Source organism: Marmota marmota, unplaced genomic scaffold, assembly GCF_001458135.2.
Source record: "Marmota marmota marmota unplaced genomic scaffold, marMar, whole genome shotgun sequence".
Taxonomy (NCBI): domain Eukaryota; kingdom Metazoa; phylum Chordata; class Mammalia; order Rodentia; family Sciuridae; genus Marmota; species Marmota marmota.
The window spans coordinates 1,303,346-1,322,835 of NW_026000052.1; the positions used below are offsets into that span (position 1 = coordinate 1,303,346).

Genomic DNA, 19,490 nt, shown 5'->3' on the forward strand with positions numbered 1-19,490 from the left:
CCCACCTCCCACCCTTGTTCTGCCTGCCTGGCCTAGGCCGGCTCCGGGTGCTGGGGTGGTCAGATGCCCATGGCGGGGCGTGGCCGTCAGGGACATTTACATGCAGTGACCAGGCTCTCGGGCTGAGGGCTAGTGAGGATGAGGCCCGGGCTGGTGCTAGTGCTGCTGGTGGCGCTAACCCTGGCCCTAGGGTCCCAGCCCCAGAAAAATTTCCCTCAGGAGTCCAACGCCCTCAACTGGGGCAAGGTGAGTCACTGTCTACTGGTGCCCGTGCCAGGACACAGTGGGCAGAGGCAGCAGCAGAGCAGGGCACAGGCTCCTGCCAGGCCCACCTGGCCTCTCCCACTGCAGCCCTCTGCCCCAGGGTCCCCAGAGGTTCTTGGCCAAGGGGCCTGAGGGCAAGGCAGCAGGGAGACCCTGGGGGGTGATGGAGGGTGTGTGCTGGAGAGAGGAGACCAGCTGGGTGGGAGGCTCTGGTGGGAGCTAGAGCATCCCTGGTGGGACCCCGGGGCAGCGGGTGGGCCACAGGGATCTGTAGCAGGGAGACCACTGGCCAGGGTGCAGGGGAGGGGCTGAGTGGCCCAGGGCCCCAGGACACCACGGCAGGAAGAAGCCCACCTCTGAGGTGGGCAGGGGAAGCTCTGAGCTGCCCGTGCCCACAGCCTAGCCCCGTGCCTCCTGACCCTGACTGGCCAGCCCGGAGCTGTGCCTGCTGAGAGCAGCAGGACCTGTGAAGCTCTAGGAAAGGGTGGTTTGTCCAGTCAGTTCTCTGGCTGGGAGCCTGGGGTGGGGGCAGCGCCAGGTGGCAGCCCCAGTACTGGCCCCCCGCAGTTCTCAGGGTTCTGGTACATTCTTGCGGTGGCCACCGATGCCCGGGGCTTCGTGCCGGCCCCAGACAAGAGGAAGCTGGGGGCCTCTGTGGTGAAGGTGCTCCGAGGAGGCCACCTGAGGGTGGGCGTCGCCTTCAGCAGGTGAGTGGGCAGGGTGGTGGGCCAGCACACTGGCACAGACTGACCAGCCAGCGGCACGCCCTTCCCAAGAGGAAGAGCTGGCGGGGAAAGGGAAAGGGGTCCAGGTAGAAAGCCGGCTGAGGCCAGTCTGCAAGTCCTACCAGACAGCCCCACCTCTTCGGGGTGGGGGGTGCATCCAAACCGGTGACCTTCCCCCTGCCCCCCCCCCAGGCCGAGGCCTGGTGGGAGTTGGACCAGACCAGACGACCTTGGGGGGCGTGGCAGCCAGCAGGCAGGAAGGGCCCTGGCCCTGAGCCTGCACCTTCTTGACTTCAGGTCCCAGGGCTGCCAGTCCCAGGAGCTGATCCTGAGGAAAGACAAGAAGAAGCCGGTGTTCAGGAATACCTGTGCGTAGGACACAGGGGCGCGGGAAACTGGGCCAGGTCCCGGCAGCAGCCCTGTGCCCAGAGTGTATGGTGGGCAGGGCAGGCAGGACCCCAGGACAGGGCTGTCAGAGGCTTCGGTAGGATACCTGGGGGACGGGGCAGTCAGAGGGCTTGGGTCCAGAGCTCACTGCATTCCTCTGGGCAGCCTGGCCTGGGAGGCAGGGCCCCGGGCCAGACGCCAGGCCAGATGTCCAGCTGTGGGCGGTATGGACTGTGTCAGTGGGCCTTGGGCTTCTCTCGCAGTGAAGGGGGTGAAGGGCTTCCACGTGCTGTCCACTGACTACGGCTACGGCCTGGTGTACCTCCGCCTGGGGCGTGCCGAGCGCAACTACAAGAACCTGATGCTCTTTGGTAAGTGGGGCCCCTAGGGCTGTGGGCTGCACCGGGAAGTCAGAGCAGAGGGTGGTGGAGGGCGAGGGCGGTGGAGGGCGGTGCCAGCTGACAGGAGGCAAGACCTGGTAGGGGAGGCTGGCAGGTGAACAGCTGGCAAGGAGGGCGTTTGGTCAGGGTGGGTGGTAGGAGCCGGGGCAGTGAAGGAGACCATGGTGTGCAGGGCCTGGAAGTGGCTGCAGTGGGGGTGAGTGGGAGACCCTCCCAGGGAGGGCAGAGGCCGCCCAGGAGGGTGCTGGGATATGGGGTGGGTGCAGGTTACAAGGCCTGGGGAAGAGAGGGGCAGGATGGGGTGACTGGGTGTGATGGGGCGGGGGTGAGGCAGGGTCTGCACTGGGTGGGGGTGTGGAGGTGACTGAAGCTGGGATAAGAGGCCTGAGCCCACTACCAGACACAGCCGTGGGCACTGAGCAGGCGGCGTTGGAGACGGGGGAGGGGGTCCTGTCTCAGTGGACACATTCAGGTGGGCGTGTCAGGATTCTGAGGCAGAAGGGGCTCCCCAAGAGCCCACCTCCAGTGGTGATCCCAGCCCCAGCTCTGCTGCCTTGAAAACGGGGGACAGGGCAGACTGACGGGGTGGGGCAGGGTTCAGGTGCAGACATAGGACAGCGACGGCCCCTGCTCTGTGACTCCCCCTGGCCACAGGAAGACAGAACATCTCCAGCTTCCTGAGTCTGCGGGAATTCCTGGACACCTGTGCCATCCTGAAGCTCACCGAGGAGGCCACCATCCTCCCCAAAGATGGTGAGGTCCTCTGGGCTCCGCTCTCGGCCCTGCCACCCCAGGGGACACTGGTCCACTGGGCCCATGAGCTGACCGGGACAGGCATGTCCCCCAGCAGCCCTCTCTCAGCCTCTTCCCTCCCCCACAGCGTCCTGCGCACACACCCTCCTGCCCTGAGAGCCGGCCACCCTGCTTGTTGCCTTCGACTGTGGTTCTCCCAGGCCCTGGGCACGTTGTTCCCAATGAAATGAGAGTTCTTCAGGTTCAGTGGCTTGTTGATAGGTGACCCCAGACTGCAGCCGTGTGGAACCCAGCTCTGACTGCAGAGTGACTGCAGGAGAGGGGGTCACGTGCCACCTGGGAGGGAGGTGCCAAGTGGGGCCTGTGCCTGTGTCCTGGGCATGGTGCTGGTGCCCGTCTACTGTGCAATAGAGCGCAGGCTGGTCCTGGGAAGCCTCGCCGCCTGCCTTCTCAGTGCCATGGCTGGGTTCCTTGACTGCTGACATCCTCTCAGGAAGCCGCTGGCAATCCAGCAGTGTCCCAAGCCCCTCCTGGGCCTTGGGCCAGGCACTGGACTAGGCTAGGCACAGGGCTGGGAGCACAATAGCTGTAGAGCTGATGGCTTGTCCAGAGAGGCAGCTGTCAGTCCCGTCATCACCTGAGCATGCCGCTGCACACCCTGAGAATCACTTCCAGGAGCGGCAAGCGTGAGCAATAGCCCTCAGGGAGGGTGGGGCAGGGAAGTGACACTCCTGGGCCAGGGTGTGGGGACGGTGGGTGGAGGGCGGGGCAGGGAGCACCCCCCCCAGGACATGGAGCAGACCTGAGTGGGGGGATGGCCTCTCCAGGAGGTCAGTGGAGGGCAGCGGGGGCACAGATACAGGGGGGACAGTGGCCACAGGGAGCTGGCATTGACGGCCAGAACCTGCCGCCCCTCGAGGCCTTGTAAGGGCCTTGTTCTGGCCCCAAAGGGCACAGGGTGGGGGCTGGCCCATGTGCGCTGAGTGGGAGATGGGGGCTGAGGTGGGAGCGGCGTGTGTTCCCACCCGCCTTGCGTGGAGAGGGAGCTGCCCGGAACCCAGCGGGAGTCCAGGGCAGGTGGCTGGGCCTGGGAGTCTGTGGGTCTGGGGAGAAGTGGGGGGACGGGTTGGAAAGGCAGGCGAGATGGGTATGTGGGGCATGGGAAGGAAAGACCAGAGTCCAGGTTTGGGCCTGACCAGGAGCCTGAATTCAGAGTGTCCCCAGGCCGCGCAGTGGAGGGGCGGGTGGGGAGTTCAGAGCTTCAAGGGAAATGAGGATTTCGGAGACACCAGCGTGTTTGGTAAAGAAGTCACAGGTGTGCATGAGGGGAGGGTGGGGCTGAACCCTGCAGCCGGGGCTGCACAGCAAACACCCCAATTTCCGCCAGCAACAGGCCTGGCTTAGGCTCCTAGCGGGTCTGACTCCCCATCCTGGGCTTGTGCTGCTGTGGTCAGCTGGCGGTCAGTGGGCTAGGGCCTGCTGGGATGGCTCGGCCCACTCTCCCACATCCCGAGGGGTGTGCCTTCCTCACAGCAGTGACAGGCATGCAGACAGAAGAGGCCACCAGGCTCAGACACAGTGCCCTTCCTGCCTCACCCTGGGTCCAAGCAAGCCCAGGCTCAAATCCAAAGATGGGAAGCTGGGAGAGGAGATGCACCTGGCTCTCTAGGGGGAGGATGCACCAGGCACTGGCCAGATCCAGGGAGGGCTAGGGGCCCAGGCCTTCACCTGCACACATCTCCCCCACCTTCCTCCTGGGCCCACAAGGCACCTCGAGGCATTAGGTGCAGACCTTTGGACTTCCTCCCCTCCCCTCTCCCTCCCCACTCCTCTCCTCCCCCTCCCCCTCCCCCTCCCCTCTCCCCTCCCCACTCCCTCTCCTCCCCTCCCCTCCCCTCTTCTTCTTCCCCACTCCTCCCCTCCCCTCCCCTCCCCCTCCCTCCCCCTTCCCGTCCTCCTTCTTTTCTGGTACTAAGGGCACTTAACCATGGAGCCACAGCCCCAGAACTTTTAAAAAATCTATTATTTTGAGCAGGATCTTTCCAAGTTGCCAGGAGCCTTGCTAAGTTGGTGAGGCTGGCTTTGAACTTGTGATCCGATCCTCCTGCCTCAGCCTCCTGAGCTGCTGGGGTCAGGGCACCCCGCCCGGCCCAGCTCAGCACTTCTGAAGACGATGCTGGGAAACATGTCTGGGTGTGGTGTGTCCAGCTGGAGCACAGAGAGCTGCCTCAGTGTGCTTGCCACTTAGGAAACAGCGTGGGTGTTGGGTCCCAACTTACTTCGGGGTGGAGAGTCACACCCACACTTCTGTAGAAACACATCCCTCTGCGTGAGCTTATTAGATTTGGGTGGTGTGCCACTGAGGACTCTGGGGCTCATCCCACGGGAAGAAACTGTCTGAAAGGTGAGTGTTGGGAAGGAAGAAGGGCTTTATCCAGTGGACAGAGCGTGGAGAACAGGGAGCTCTGCTCCCAAATCAGTTTCCAACTCCAGGGGCTGGAGGGGCTACAGACACGGGCAGGGACCATGAGGGAGAGGGATGGGCGCAGGGCAGGAATGAAGTATGGAGGGCAGGCTGCACCCTGCTCCGAGGGACTCGCGCTCCACAGCACAGCTGCGCCTGGCCTCCCAGGACTCCACTTCATACAGCACTAGTTTGCCAAGAGCAGCTCCATTTCGAGTTAAGTGTGGAGGTGGAATGACTCCACCTTGTTCAAGTCAACAGCCACCGTCTGCCCAGCACCACCCTAAAGAAAAACCAGGCCCCTGCGCTCATCAAACACACCAGACCAAACACAGCAACCCCCTCGCCCAAGACCCACGGAAGGAGGTGCACCCTGAGACTGGGCACGGTGGCATGCACCAACCCATCATCAGCCAGCCAGTGTGAAGGCGCCATGACATTAACTGGAAAATCTCCAGCTCCCTGTCCCTGTCCCCCAGCTCCCTGTCCCTGTCCCCCAGCTCAGCTCCATCTCCCTGGCTTTGAAAGCATCTGCCTTCAGGACCCTGGCCCAGAGTCAGTCCTGTGCTCCAACAGCTCTGCACCCTGAACAAGCTCTTCAGCCTACTCTGCACCTGCCCTCTGCCCTCACTCAGTGCCACCTCCAGAAACCCTGTGGCCACCTTATTCTTGCTCAGCCTTTCTGCAACCTAGAAATCCCGCCATGTGTAAGTGTGACTTGAGTATTACAGAGATGAGCGGTTATGGTTAGAATAAAAGAACCCACAACTGCCGGGCTCATGAGCACTCAGAGAACTGCCATGGATGAAAGTGGGGTAGCACGTGAACTCACGGTCACTCAGGAAGTTCTGCCTCCGTGGAAAGACACAGACACTTGGTCCATGAGTGGCTAAGCTCACGCGTGACGGGCTGGGAGAGGGGAGGGACAGTCATATCTCTTCTGGAAACAGGTGCAGACCCCCCAGGGGCATCTCCTCTTCCCACTCTCATGGGCTGGAGTCTTTGGCCTTAAGGGGAGAGACCAACGCCATGTTATGGTCTTGGACAGACACTTCTCAGATAACCAACCTGTCTATGTGTAGATCTGAGTGGACTTTGCCCCAAGGTCAAGGCAATGGAGACAGACACAATTTGGAGGCAGGGATGCCACTTGTGGGCCCACGTGAAGAGTCAGTGTTTTCACTGACTCTTCAGTCCCTGAAGAGTCCCCTAGGCCACTGCCTCGTCCTAACCTGCACAGCAAAGCCAGTGGGGCCTAATAAAGCACTGCCCAGCCAGTGGCCTCCAAGTCAGTGACCTCTAAGTCCACTGAGAGTGAGTGAAGCCAGGGGGTTATTCAGGCTTCCTGGTGACAGAGGGACAGTGCCCTGTTTCAGCATCCTAGAACACCCATGCTTTTTTGAGATAAGGTCTGGCTAAGTTGCTGAAGGTGGCCTCAAACTTGTGGTCCTCCTGCCTCAGCCTCCCAAGTCACTGGGATGACAGGCATGGCCACGGTGCCTGGCTTGATCTCCTCTTATAGGGACCTGTCACACTGGATCAGAGCCCACCCTGAGGACCTCTTTTTTACCTTCATGAACTCTGTAAAGTCCCTGTCTTCAGTCACATTCTGAGGTGCTGGTGTGAGGGCTGAGCATGTGCTTTTGGGAGCCACGATCCAGGCTATAACACCTCCATCCACAGCATACACCCAACCTCCAACGTGGGGCAGGCCTGGGCCAGTCACTGTGGGTGCCCTGTGGAAAGGAGGATGCTGGGGGCCCCAAGGGAGCTGCTGGTGCATTCCAAGATCCAGTGAACGGCATGAGCAGCTCTTATTCAGCCTCAAGGGATGTCCTCCATGGCTCTGTGCTCCTGGTCCCAGCTGGCAATGTATCTGCCAATACAATTTCCTTAAAAACCATGTGGGTCTCCTGTGACTCTTCTCTAGGCCCTCTCTGTTTGTCAAAAGCCACACTGCAAACCTGTAGAGACAAGAACCCTCCTTTAGGGTTCTGCAGGGGCAGCTGGGGACAGGCTGCAGCACCTCAAGGCTTGTCATTGGCTGGAGCACTAGTGAGGCCTGTCCCCACCTCTCTTGGGCTCTCCTGCGACGCACACTCTGAGCACCAGCTGTCTTTGAAGAGGCGCATGCACGGGTGGGTCCTGTTGTAAGAGTTTTGCCACCTGTGACTTCGACTGGCTGTAGTGCCTTTCCGCTCCCATGCCACCTTCGGCATCAGAGCCCTGATGGTCTCCTCCGCCCAGGGCCGAGTGGGAAGCCTCACCCTGGCACTCCCTTCAGCCTGGTGGCAGGGCAGTTCATGATGATGGATGGAGTGAGTGGCCCAGCTTGGCACCTTTTTCTTGGTGTCCTCACCTGATGGTCCCTGCTCCAGAGCCCTCATCCCCATCTCAGCTTCAACACTGCCAACCACGTGACCAGGGCACCCTTCTTAACCCTGGGGCCTCCATTCCCCTCTGAGCAGTGGACATGGGGCACCTCCTTCCCCCCATGACTGTGAAGATTCATGATTTGGAACAGACAGAAAGCTTGGCAGGCCTGCCCCATCAGGGCACAGGGGTGCTCACCAAGGTCAGGTCTCACCAGCCTCAGCACTCATTAGGCACTGGATGCATACTAGTGTATGACAGAGAAGGATGAGCCCCTAGTGGAGTGGATCTGAATGCACAGCTTGGCTCCTGGCTCTGCCCCTAGAGCAGCAGGGGCTGGTGGCAGGCCAGCACACCTGCCAGAGGCACAAAGAGCCTGGTACCTTGCCCGAGTGCTCAGAGACTAATGAACTCACAGTGGGGCCTTCCCCACTGCCTCAGCAGCCTCCACGAGAAGCAGAAAGCCAACTGCCAACACCGTGTCCCTGGCAGGCTGGCCAGTCAGAGAGCACTGGAGAATCCCAGTGTGATCCCAGCCTGACCCGAAAGCTCAGGCCCCGTCCCCACTGCCAATCCAGCCACGAGGATAAGGTTTCAAGGAAAGGGTTTTATTGATTTACCAGCAGAGTCACCCGTGGGACTCCTGTCCCAGTGGCTGTGATTGTCCCTGCAAGGGAAGGGTGGAGCTTTAAAGAGAGGAAGGCTAGGGCTGGGATCCACATTTTATCAGTAGAAATGATGAATTACTGTCCATCAGGGGTCCTGAGAGAGCCCTGCCCAGTTCCCAGGCTGGCGTTTCTTTATGGTCAGTGAAGGACCGGAGAGTGGCCTGGGTCGTGGAGAATGTCAGTCTTATTTCCCAGGCTGTGAGGGAACGCTGGAGGGGGACAAGAAAACAAAAGAGGAAAGAATGTCGGTTTTAAAATAAGCCCTGCAGGCTGGGCGCGGGACGGACGCCTGTAATCCCAGCAGCTCAGAAGGCTGAGCAGAAGGATCGCCCGTTCAGGACCAGCCTCGGCCACTTTGGGAGGCCTGAAGCAACTCAGTGAGGCCCTGGATGTGGCTCCGGGGTAAAGTGCCCCTGGGTTGAATCCCTAGTACGAAAAAAAAAAAAAGGCCACTGCAGTCGAGTGGACCCCCGTCACAAGTGGACACGAGCCGAGTTTTTCGTAGGAAGCCTCTGCACGGACTGGGATCCGGGAACACCAGCTCCAGGCCTTGCCCAGGGCGGGGAGGCGGGAGGCGGGAGCGGTACTGCCCCGGGGGCGAGGCCGCGCGGGACGCTAGAGGGCGCTGCCGGGCGCCGGGCTGCAAGGATGGTCCCCTCGGCGGGCCCGCCGTAGGGCCCCCGGTATAAAGGACGGGGGCGCCGGCCCACTCGTCCTGCNCTCGCGGGCCGCCGTAGGCCCCGGTATAAAGGACGGGGCGCCGGCCCACTCGTCCTCTCTGCGGCGGGGCGGCCAGATGGCTGTGGCGTGGCCGGGATGCCTGGGCGTTCCCGACGCGGGCGCGGTGGCGCACCGTGCCGAGCGCCAGCGGGGCCTCCCAGGCGCGGCCGTCTCGGGGCCAGGTATGGGACCCCTGTCTCCTCTCTAGGCGAAAGGACACAGAGGGCCGCTGCTGTGCGCCCGCGTAGGCGCCGCCAAGCTCCGAAGGCAAGGACACTGCCCAGACCCAGGTTCCCGACGTAACCAGCCTGCAGCGAGCCAAGGCCGGCGGGGCGGGGCGGGCCCCCGCGCGGTCCTGCGCGGCGAGGCTGGAGGGTGGCGGCCAGTGCTGCCCGGCCCCTGCGGCGCCGCTGTGCTGGAGCTCAGCTCCTACTCCGGGGAAGCGGGAGGACGGGCCCGCAGGACGCCCTGGTGGCCCGGAGCCTTACCCTGCAGCTCTCCTTTCTGTTTGGAGACCGGGTGCGGCCGCGAGCCCCTGCGCCGCCCGTCCTGGCCTCGCCAAGACCCGTTTAACGCGCGGCCTTTTTTGACTTAGGGAGTTTGCCCGCCCGAAGCTGAGCGCCCGCAAGGAGATGCAGGACCTTGGGTAAGTTGACTCAGGTTCCCTGCAAGCGTGGTCTGTTAGATGTGACCCTCCTAAGGGAGGGGACGCTGGGAGCACTGCCCCTAGAGGCGTTGCAGTGTGGCTGCTGTGTCGCACTTGCGTCAGTAGGTGGCGGAAAGAAGAGAGGCTATGTCTACGCTCAGTGTTCTCACCCGTGAACGTTTGAATGATTAATAGCCTAACACTGGACACGGCCTCTTGCAACCTGAGTGTGAGGCCAGCCCTCCTCCACAGCAGGAGGTAGAGCTGGCCCATCCTGCCAGGGGGTGTCCACTAGATCAGTTCTTGAAAGCCATAAAATGTGGCGACCTTCTCAAGGTCCTTGGAATGAGTGCTGCCTACCACAAAATTTCTAGAGTGGTAGAAACACCTAACAGTCTGAAGTGCTTGGAATGGTTTTAGGGCCACCAGAGTGTTGGTACTTGGAACCACCTCTGCCATCTCCTTGATTCACTGGCTTGTACAGAGACTCCTGTGGAAACAGATGCAGGTTGAAACCTGGCAGATGGCTTCATGGGCCAGCAATCTGTCACACACCTGAGGGAGCAGCTTTGAATCCCAGAGCCGGGCTGGGTCACCCTCTTCCCTGCTCCTGTTTTGTGCACTTGGGATCTTAGGGCCCTGGGAGAGGGTGGGGTGTAGGTGCAGAAGTCTCCAGGTTCCTGCAGCTCTGAAGAGAGTCAAGTTAGGTGCGTGTGATCTTTGGCTGTGGGGGGAAGGCTAGCTATAGGAAGAATTAAGTGCAGCACTTGGTAGATAGCTAATCCTCACTAACCATCTTGTCAGGGACAGGGAGGGCTCCTGATGTTTGGCTTGGTCAACAGTGATAAGTGAAGTAGCCAGCTTTATGCAACAGTTCCCCATTACCTCTGGTCAACCACAGCTTGAATACCAAGTCCCCAGGAGTGACCGATTCTTCAAGTTTAAACTGCTTGCCACTGAGGAACAGGCTAAAGCCTAGTCACCTGCCCTAGGCATGACTTGTCCTTGCCCAGCACCTCTAGTCTGTATGCCACCTACATCTGTCAGTCATGGTAGCTTGATGGAATGTCTGAACTGTCACTGTGGCTGTTTAGCGTTGAAGTGGCCCTTAAGTTTTACTTAATGGCTCCCAAGTAGATGATAATGGTGCTGGCAATTAGGACATGCAGAAAAGAAGCCATCAAGTGCTTGGACAGAGTGCAGAGGTGAGTCTCCCAGCCAAGTGTTCAGGGACAATCCACACAGGGTTCAGTACCAACTGCAGCCATCCCCTCGGCCAGGGGGAGTGCTGTCCTCTTACGTTTTGTTACTCAATGCAGGAAGGAAGGTGACTGAACCCACTCGTGTGATCACTGGCCAGGACAACCAGCCAGTTTCTGCAGCCCCTTTGAGGTAAGAGGAAGGACAGGCTGGCCCTCTGGAGGTGTGAGAAGTTGCCCTGAAGGTGCTGTCCTGGACCTGCCAGCACCACAGGTGGGGCCATTCTGCTGTACCTATGACATCAGGGCAAAGAGCAAGTGGCTATTTCTACGCTCAGTGTTCAGAAACCAGTGAGCACTAAGAATGGTTTATAGCCTGACATTTCTTAGAACCGCAGTGAGGTGGCGCTGGGTTCCTGCTTTGGAAATGACCACCTGTTGGTGTTTTTTTGCAGTGCTGAGGATTGACACCAGGCCTTGTGTGCTAGACCAGCACTCTACCACTGAGCTACACCCCCAGCCCCTGGATTTTGGTTTTTAGTTTCTTCACTTGTAAAGTGGGGCAGGGTATGAGGATTAGGGAATCTTGACTTCTGGCACAGTGGGATGAGGAAGGGAAGGATCTTCCCTGGCTCCCTTCCTTAGAAAGGACCAAGAACCACAGAGCTAGTGGGAACTGCTGTGTCCTCAATCCATGTTGAGGACCCTTGAGGCATGTGGCAAGGGGCAGGATGTCGAGGCTGGAAGATCACAGTTCCAGGCCACCCTGGCAACTTAGTGAGACCCTGTCCCAAAATGATAAAGAGGGCTGGGGTGTGACTCAGTGGTAGAGTGTAAATTTCAGACAGACTCAAGACTGGATTCCCTGGCAAACCTGGTCTGACCCCCACCATTTCATTTTTCAGATCCAGAGAGGCCAAGAAGAACGTGGCCTGGCTTGGCCTGTGGAGTGCCATCATCTCCCCTTGCCTGGGGACTTGCTGGGACAAGTTACTTCTGCTCACAGAGCGAGGTTCAAGTGTTAACACCAAGGACATAAGGACTTATGGCTGAAGTTTCAGAATTTCACCTGGAACAATAACTGAAGTTTTAAGCCAAAAGTGTTAAAGTGCATTAAAAGATTTGCTTCATGTGCTTTGCTTGAGGAGTCTTTGTCTGAAAGGGAAAGGGTATGAGTCCCTGCTAGGACCCTTCCTGTGCAGTGACAGTTGCTGAGCACACCTGGTACTGGGGACCTGGTTCAAGGCATAGACAACAACCTCTGTCATTCTGAAGTTTTTAAATTCCTGGACTACTATGGCTGGCAGGGGCGGGAATTAAGGTTCTTGTCAACACTGCCCCTGCCTACTTCCCCTACCTCCTTCCTCACTGAACACCCTTCTTTGGCTGCCAACTGGTGCTAGAACCAAAGGCAACCTGGGGCTGGTGGTATGGCTCAGTGGTAGAGCGCTTGCCTAGCAGGCAAACCCTGGGTTTGCTCCCAGAAGAGAACAGTGAAAGTATTGCTTATAGGCCTATGGCCTAGGAGTTTTGAGGCAGGTTCAGTAAGAGCTTTAGAACAGACACTTTGATCCCTGTCTAAGGGCTGCTCCCACCACCACTGGGGAGTGGGAGTCAGCCCCGGGGAACTGGCTCCCCAGTCTTCCCCTGAGTGGCACTGGTGGGAGCCTGACTCCACACAGCCAGGCATCACATAAGAGCCGTTTATTCAGAGCAGAAAGCCTCCTGGACCTCAGGCCAAGACCCTCCTGTGCTCCTCAGTTCTGGCCTTTACTGTTGGAGCAGAGATGTTGTGTCTGGGTTTCTGGGACCCAGAGAGCCCAGAACCCTGGGGGAGGGGGGGACAGTTTTGCAGTGGGGCATCCAGGAGTGCTTCCTGCTGGGACCCCTGGAGAGCTAAGTGCTGCCAGCTCCAGGAGCTGTGGCCTGGGTGCAGAGGGCCAGCGGGCAGTGGCCGGCCCTCAGCGTCAGGAGTACTTGGTGTTGGAGATCTTCTTCCAGAGCAGGGTCTTGAGGTGGCTGAGCACCAGCGAGTGGTGAGCCTCCACCTGACTGGCCAGCCCGCTCAGTGTGGTGCAGGTGCGGAGCTGCTTGGCCAGCTCCTCCCGGAGGTCGGCCGGCGCGCCAGGCAGCAGGTAGTCCCGCAGCAGCTCGCACACCTTGGCCAGGTTGGGCTGGATGAGGTCGCCCTTGCACTGCCTCATGAGCCTGTCGCAGGGGGCCCTGCAGTCGCGCCCGTAGGTGCAGTCGGCACTCTGCTCGCAGTGACGGCCCTGTAGGAAGCGGCGAACGGCGGCCTCAGGCGCCACTTGCTGCAGGTCAGCCATCTTGAAGTCGTAGGTGGCAGTGTGGCCCACGTTGGCCAGCGTGGTCTCACACATGTAGAAGGTCCCGTAGGAGCCGTGGAAGAGGTCCTCCACGAACTCAAGCAGGCCGATGGCGATCTTGGCACGCCAGGGCCACGCAGGCCCGAACCACTGCTGCAGGGCCCTGTGCAGCGCGGGGGGCAGCAGTGGGCGCAATAGGGGCGGCAGTGCAGCCGGCCAGGAGCCGTGGGGGGCGCCCTCAGTGAGGTAGAGGTCCCCGCAGCAGCCCAGCAGGCGCGAGGCGTGCTCCTTCTCCTGCAGGGACAGCAGCAGCAGGAACTCGTTGCGCTGCAGCAGGGCCCACACGGATTTGGCCTCCGCCAGGGACACCCTGCTGTCTTTGTTGAAATCAGCCATGAGGAGGACCTGGCCCACTAGGGCTGGCAGGGACGGCAGGTCTCCCAGGTTCGCCTGGCATTGGGGACCAAAAGGAAGGGAGACCACATCACCCAGAGCTGGGGTTGGGAGCACAGCCTCATGCAGGACTCGGCTGGCAGAACGCAGGCTCTGGCTGGTCCTCTGATCTGGGGATGCAGTGGCACCTGACAGGCGGGCTGCCCACAGGAGTCTGTGGGGGGAGGTCCCTCAGGGCTGCCCCTTGTAGCAGTGGGCACTGTGCTGAATGGAAAGTCACTTCAACCCCTGACCTGCTCCTGCCACACTGGACACGCTGTCCTCCACTACCTGAGCCCTTACCACTTGCACTGGAAAGGCCCCTTCTCCAGCCTGCCTCCTGCCCAGGGGCGGGGAGTGGGGTCTGCCACAGGGTCCACTTAGGCCTCTCCAGGCTTTGCAGACATGCCAGGTGTGATGCCACAGCACGCGGCCTAGTGGCCACCAGGAGAGCCCACTGACCTTGAGGAAGCTGAGGGTCATCTCTCGGAACTCTTTGATGGAGGTGCCCCGGGTGGGCTTGTCAAACAGCACCAGCTCCCGCCGGGGGACCGCCTCAGACCTGGCCTTGGAGTTGAGGGCCTCCTCAATGCCACACTTGATGGTCACCTCCTTGTCCTGCCAGAGTCCACTGTACACCTGGATGAGGCCACAGCAACTTCCATGCAGAGGCCCCTCCCACTGCCGCGGGGGTGGCCCAGCCCACCCAGCCTTCCCACAGGAGCACCTGCTGGCCTGGGGCTGAGGACAGACAGGTCCTCCACTCCACCTTGTGCAGCTCACACAGGTCCCGGCAGATGGAGCCCGAGATGATGCCCTTGCGGTACTGGTCGCACTGAGGAGGAAGGTGCCAGGTTTGGCCTGGGGTGCAGGGAGGGTGGTAGCCCCCACCCTCACTGACTCCCCATGGGCCCAAGGCCCAGCCATGCCCACTCCTGCAGGGGTCCACGGCAGGGAGGGACCCCATCACAACTGCCAGTCTGCCCCAGGATTCCTGTGCCTCCTCTTAAGCCAAAGTGCTGTTCTCAGAGTAGGTCCTCCACCCCTGCTCCCCTGCCCACTCTGAGCCCAGGCTCTGCTTGCCTACTGGCCTGCACGGGTCCCTGGCCACATGGTGGGCTGGCACCCGCCGGCTGGCAGGGCCTTCCAGACACTGCAGTTTGAAACCTGCCAGTTCTTCCCAGAGGCAGCACAAGTCCCAGGGCACGCGCAGGCTGCTGCGTGGGCCTTCTGCTGCGGGCAGTCACCCTCTGATCCGTCTAGTCTCCACTGTCCTGATTCCCCTGACAGGGAAACAGTGACACTGCTGCCGGACACTGGACATAGATCTTCAGGCCCAGCAGCCCACTCCAAGGCGCCAGAGAGCCTGATGTCCTCCCTCACCTCAGACTTTGCTGCTGCTTCCTTTAACTCCTTAAAACTAGATAACTATTAGTTCATGCTGGGGAATACCACTGAGCTACACCCCATCCCGCTTTAAAAACATTTTTATACCTTTATTAATTTTTATGTGGTGCTGAGGATCGAACCTAGGGCCCCGTAAGTGCTAAGTGAGCGCTCTACCACCAAGCCACAACCCCAGCCCTCACCCCATCCCTTTTTAATTTTCTGTTAGTTATTTTGAGACAGGCTCTTGCTAAGTTTCTGAGGCTGGCCTCAAACTTGCAATCCTCCTGCCCCAGCCTCCTCAATTGCTGGGATGACAGGTGTGACCACTTTGCCTGGCCCTGACACTTCAAACCGTGGTCAACCCATTCCTGGAAGAACCAGGGGCTACCCCAGGTGAGGCTCCCAGCATCAGAAGCAGCTGTCCATTTCCTCCTGGTCCAGGTCTCTTTCCATCCTAGGAGCCCTCCCTGTGGGCTGATGTGTGAGGAACTGGCTTCACTGTCCTGCCCCAGGTGCAGCACAGAGCAAGGCTCATGCTACTCCATGGCAACCCTGTCTGGGGGGGGACACGCTCAGACCCTCTCTGCTCCAACTGATGGTCATCCTCAGAGCCACAGGCCACCATTAGCCCAGAAAACAGCACCCTGGAGCCCCACCATGACTCCCCACCCTGTCTTTCCTGCTGGCCTGGGCCCTTGCCAGGCCCTGCAGTAGTCAGTGGCCCAGGGAGGCCCCACCCCCAGGCTGGACAGACCTAGCAGCCCCTCAAAGCCCAGGGCGGGTGCTGGCTGTTGCAGTGTGGGGTGAATTCCTGGATGTACATCACTGGTTGCCATGGAGCCCGGGGCTTGCCGGAGCCAGGCTGGAGGGAGGGCAGGAGGGAGGGGCTGAAGGCAGCAGTCCAAGGGTGGACGAGAAGAGCTGGGCCGACCCAGGGCAGCGGGTTCAGTCCTGTGAGCCTGCCCCGTGGCAGCATGAAGTGACAGCTCCTAATCAGCGGGGGAGAGGGAACGGGATGCCAGACGCCCCCATTCCACCACCCCGTGGGCAGGCCCTTCCCAGGGGTCTGGCCTGACGGCCCCCATCAGCACTAGTGCAAGTCCAGAACCCCACAGAGCTACAGACCCAGAGGCCGCTCTGCCCTCAGCACACAGCAACCGGGTTAGATTAGGGTCAGGGAAGAGCCTGCTGGCCACCTAGCACCAGGTTGGGTTGGGGCTCTCGGGTCTCAGGTACCTCCCCTGTACTTCACCTGGGTTGGGGGCGTTGCACAGGTGAGCAGTGTGTTCACACTTCCTCAGGTCCCCTGGGCAAGTCCCCATACTCCCTCAGCCTCAGTTTCCCCATCTGCGTAATGGGCCGATGTTCAGTACCTGCAGGCCGAGAGCCTGGCACTCGGCCAAGGCAGAGGCAGCAGGTGGAGGGAGACAGCCTCCCTGGAAGGTGTGGCAAGGTGGCCACAATGGGACAGGCTTCAGAGAAGCAGGGCTCCGCCTTGGGGACATCTCCCCTTGCCAACCATGCACCAGAGGTGTGGAGACACGCTGGCTCATCCTGCTCACGCTCCTGCGTATGTAGGAACACCTCACCTGCAGCCCACTCCCCGCTAAGATGCCCACCCCGCAGTCCATCCTGGCTGACTGCTCTGGTCACCAGACCTACCTGTGGCAGCCTAATGACATCTCCCCACTCCCTCCTCTGGCCCCCCAGCAGAGCCTGCCTCAGATAACAGCCTCCTGCCAGGTCTCCAAGTGGCCCACGCCCTGGCCAACAGTGAGGTCCCCGCTTGGCTGACACTTACGATCACCACCTGGCAGACGTGGCCGCGGCAGAGCTCGGAGTAGGACGAGTAGTGCAGGTATACCATCCAGCTGCCCGCGAAGATGCCCAGCCAGACCAGCAAGACATACTTGACCCTGAGGCCTGGCAGCCGGCCCTGCAGGGAGGCAGAGTGAGGAAGCGCCCCACCCAGGCCCTGCAGGGGCCCAAACTGGAAAGTCTGGACCCTTTCAGCCCTTTCCTGGCCTCCAGACCCATCACCCAGGCCCATACCCACCCTGCAGCTTCAGGAACCACCAATCAGCGCCCCCACCAGGTGTTCCCAGCTGCTCCCTCGGCAACCCCCATGTTGGGCACACCAGGGTCTTCAGCTGGGGCCCCTGTGGGCAGTAAATCAGTTTTTGCTGAATAAAGAGACCTCTTAGAAACTCCCTCCTGTCTCCTCTCATCTCATGACATTTTCACCTCCACATGGTGGTCTGGTGACTGCCCCTGCCGGGCAGGGGTTGTTCACCCACCTCAGGGCACACTGGGGAAAGTCAGGGCCAGCGGGAGAACTGGGACTGGAGGACGGGATCCCAGGACATGACCCAGCCTCACCTGGGAGGTCACAGACTCAGCACAACAGCCCGCGTGTCCAGAAAGGATGATGGACAAGCAATGAGTGGCCTGTCACACGGGACCCCTCGGCCTGAGGCCTGCTGCAAGGTGAATAGTGCCCTCTTGGAAACGGTTGAGGTGGCACACTTCATGCCATGGGTATTTACCACAGATTTTAAAAAGCAGGGAGGCAGCCCCTGATCCCTCAGGGTGGGCCTGGGAACTATGATTTTGTGAAGGGCTCCAGGTCATCCTGTCACCTTCAGCCCCTTGCCTCCGTTTCCCCAACTGACAGGTCCGAGCACAGGGTTTGGGGGACCCAGAGCTCCTCGTCAGGGTTCTTAGGCACTGGCTCCCACCCGGGCTCAAGCAGGATTTCCAAGGGTGACAACCTGGGACAGCTGGATGTCACCTCCCTTGCCCCCAACCCCTGCCAACCTGGCAAATCATAGCCCTTGTGGGGGATGCTGGATTACCAGGCAGCTTGTCCCATGCAAGGGATCAGCCACAGAGCCTGGCCCAGGCAAGGAGGGCCAGGCTTAGAGATCAGCCACCCCTAAGGAGGCCCCTGCTGGTACAGAGCACCTCCCATGGCCGCCAAGACCCTCTGGTTAGCTCCAGGCTGGCCCATGATCCAGGGCCGCCAGATCCTCTGAGAACAGGGCCCAGCAGGGCAGCTGGATGGTTTCTATGGTTCTTCCAGGGGAGGTGGGCGCCCCTCCTTCCCTGGCATCAACACACTGAAGGACCTGCAGCAGACGGACCCTGGGACTGCTGAGCATGCAGAGCCTCAGTAGCCAGTGAAAAGCAGCAGAACCTGGGGCCGGGCAGAACAGAAGCCCCTCAGCTGGTCCTTAACCAGGTGGGGCCTCGGCAGCCTATTCTACCCAGGCCCTGCGTCTGTTTCCGTCAGGTCTGTCCATAACAGAAAACAGGAAAGCAGAGAAACGGTGTGTGTATGTGTGTGTGCTGCTGACGCTGGACAAGGTCGGAGGACTTCCGGCTGGGTAATCAGTTCCAGCAGGGCTGAATACAGTGGTCTCTAAATGGGCCGGAGCCCTAGGGGAACAGTCAGAGAGGGATAGGCCCTGGCCAGTGCAAAACGCAAGGGCAGACCCAAGTTGGACAAACTGACAGAGTACCAACAGCCTGCCCACCAAGCCCACCCCACCCTAGCCCGACTCCACCAGGGCTCCAGGCCTTTGCCTAGAGGGTCCCTCCAGGGGCCATCCTCACCTAGCTAGTTCCTATATGGGCTCCTTCCCAGGGTCATCCTGAACCTCCTGCAAATCCCAGGTGCAGAGAAGGTCTCACTCCTCTGTGAACCCCAAGCAGCTGCTCCCCAGCCCACCCAGGCTCCTGGGGTTGGGGAGGGGCAAGCTTGAGTATGGAGGACACCCACACCCTGGGGAACTGGGCCAGAGCTTTGCAGGGGCAGGAAGGTCCAGCTCCTTGTGGGGCCACTTGGAGAGTAGGAAGGGTCACTGCAGGGACAGTAACAGCACCATGACCCCAGCCTGACAAGTCTAAATCATGTGCCAGCGGCTCCTCACCACCAACCCAGAGGGGTGTTCCACAGGGGGGGAAACTGAGGCTCTGTGCATGTCCAACTATGGAATGGCAGGGTGGGGTCAGATCAGGGTTCTCCCCTTGAGCCAGACCAACCCAGCTTTGACCAAAGCCCCTCTCCTGACCCTGGGAGCCGACCCGGTCCCTCAGGATGGGGGCAGTGCACACCCCACCTCCTGGCTTAGGAGACAGTCCTTGGACTGCTCAGCCCCCACCTCACTCCTAAGGCAATAGGACCAAGGGCAAAACCTGGCAAGGCCCTCCAGCCCTGACCCAGAGCTGCCCTGGAAGCCAGAAGACATGTAAGGTCTGACCAGGGACGATTCCTGACCCAGGCGCTGGGGAACTAGAGGTGGGATGGGGGCTGGTGGCCAGAAGCGGGGCCCAGATGATTTGAGATGGACAGGACCTGACCCAGATCTTCCCAAAGCAGAAGGGGAGAGGGTCCCAGCAGCGGAATGCCCAGCAGCCTGGGCCTCTCCTGAAGACAGGAGCCCGGCTCTGGAGGGAATGGTGACTTGTCCAAGGTCACAGGGGGTCAGGACCCGGGCCCTGGCCTAGCGGGAATAGGAACGTCCTTTCTGGGGCGTCCCTATGTATCCCAAGTCTGCTACAGAGAAAAACAAATCGTATTTTTTAAGTGGTGAAAAAAGGGAAGGAATCGCGGCTCTAGGCCTGGGGAGCACCCGCGGCGCCCCTGCCCCTCTCCCCGCGCCCCTCCTCTGCCCGTCCTCGCCAAGCCCCTCCCCCAGCCCGGTTCCTGCCATCCCCGCGCGCGGCCCACGGGGCTGGAC

At 60.5% G+C, this 19,490-nt stretch overlaps 2 protein-coding genes and 2 non-coding genes across 5 annotated transcripts; 3 read left to right on the forward strand and 1 right to left on the reverse strand.

The window, feature by feature from the left end:
• The first annotated feature begins 131 nt into the window (after positions 1-131).
• On the forward strand, positions 132-3,006 carry Lcn10 (lipocalin 10). 2 transcript variants are annotated; one of them, XM_015505664.2, is made up of 6 exons: positions 132-246; positions 832-971; positions 1,287-1,357; positions 1,640-1,747; positions 2,432-2,530; positions 2,658-2,790. In XM_015505664.2, the coding sequence occupies exons 1-6, from the start codon at positions 139-141 to the stop codon at positions 2,684-2,686; spliced, it is 555 nt and encodes a 184-aa protein (XP_015361150.1). In that variant the 5' UTR covers positions 132-138; the 3' UTR covers positions 2,687-2,790. The 2 variants fall into 2 exon arrangements, with proteins under 2 accessions (XP_015361150.1, XP_048669392.1); XM_048813435.1 differs by having other exon boundaries at positions 1,287-1,301; positions 1,572-1,747; positions 2,432-3,006.
• A 6,468-nt stretch (positions 3,007-9,474) lies between these two features.
• Positions 9,475-9,605, forward strand: LOC125619740. Its single transcript, XR_007351315.1, has one exon. It is a non-coding gene; the product is annotated as a small nucleolar RNA SNORA17 (small nucleolar RNA).
• Positions 9,606-10,847: 1,242 nt separating this feature from the next.
• LOC125619745 lies at positions 10,848-10,985 on the forward strand. The gene has a single exon (XR_007351320.1). It is a non-coding gene; the product is annotated as a small nucleolar RNA SNORA43 (small nucleolar RNA).
• Positions 10,986-12,289: 1,304 nt separating this feature from the next.
• Positions 12,290-16,798, reverse strand: Dipk1b (divergent protein kinase domain 1B). Its single transcript, XM_015505665.1, has 4 exons — positions 16,550-16,798; positions 14,087-14,194; positions 13,822-13,998; positions 12,290-13,377 (listed from the first exon to the last, which is right to left on the reverse strand). Exons 1-4 carry the CDS (start codon positions 16,796-16,798, stop codon positions 12,568-12,570), a joined length of 1,344 nt encoding a protein of 447 aa, XP_015361151.1. The 3' UTR covers positions 12,290-12,567.
• Positions 16,799-19,490: the final 2,692 nt, after the last annotated feature.

What these genes read in the sequence shown, in the direction of transcription:
- Lcn10 (XM_048813435.1), top strand. Translation starts at nt 139, where the DNA reads ATGAGGCCCGGGCTGGTGCTAGTGCTGCTGGTGGCGCTAACCCTGGCC. An exon ending in ACGCCCTCAACTGGGGCAAG is followed by an intron (nt 247 to 831) that starts GTGAGTCACTGT and finishes GGCCCCCCGCAG; the next exon opens with TTCTCAGGGTTCTGGTACAT. An exon ending in CAAGAACCTGATGCTCTTTG is followed by an intron (nt 1,748 to 2,431) that starts GTAAGTGGGGCC and finishes CCCTGGCCACAG; the next exon opens with GAAGACAGAACATCTCCAGC.
- Dipk1b (XM_015505665.1), bottom strand. Translation starts at nt 16,798, where the DNA reads ATGGGCCTGGGTGATGGGTCTGGAGGCCAGGAAAGGGCTGAAAGGGTC. An exon ending in ACGTCTGCCAGGTGGTGATC is followed by an intron (nt 14,195 to 16,549) that starts GTAAGTGTCAGC and finishes CTTCCTCCTCAG; the next exon opens with TGCGACCAGTACCGCAAGGG. An exon ending in CCTCAGCCCCAGGCCAGCAG is followed by an intron (nt 13,999 to 14,086) that starts GTGCTCCTGTGG and finishes GGCCTCATCCAG; the next exon opens with GTGTACAGTGGACTCTGGCA.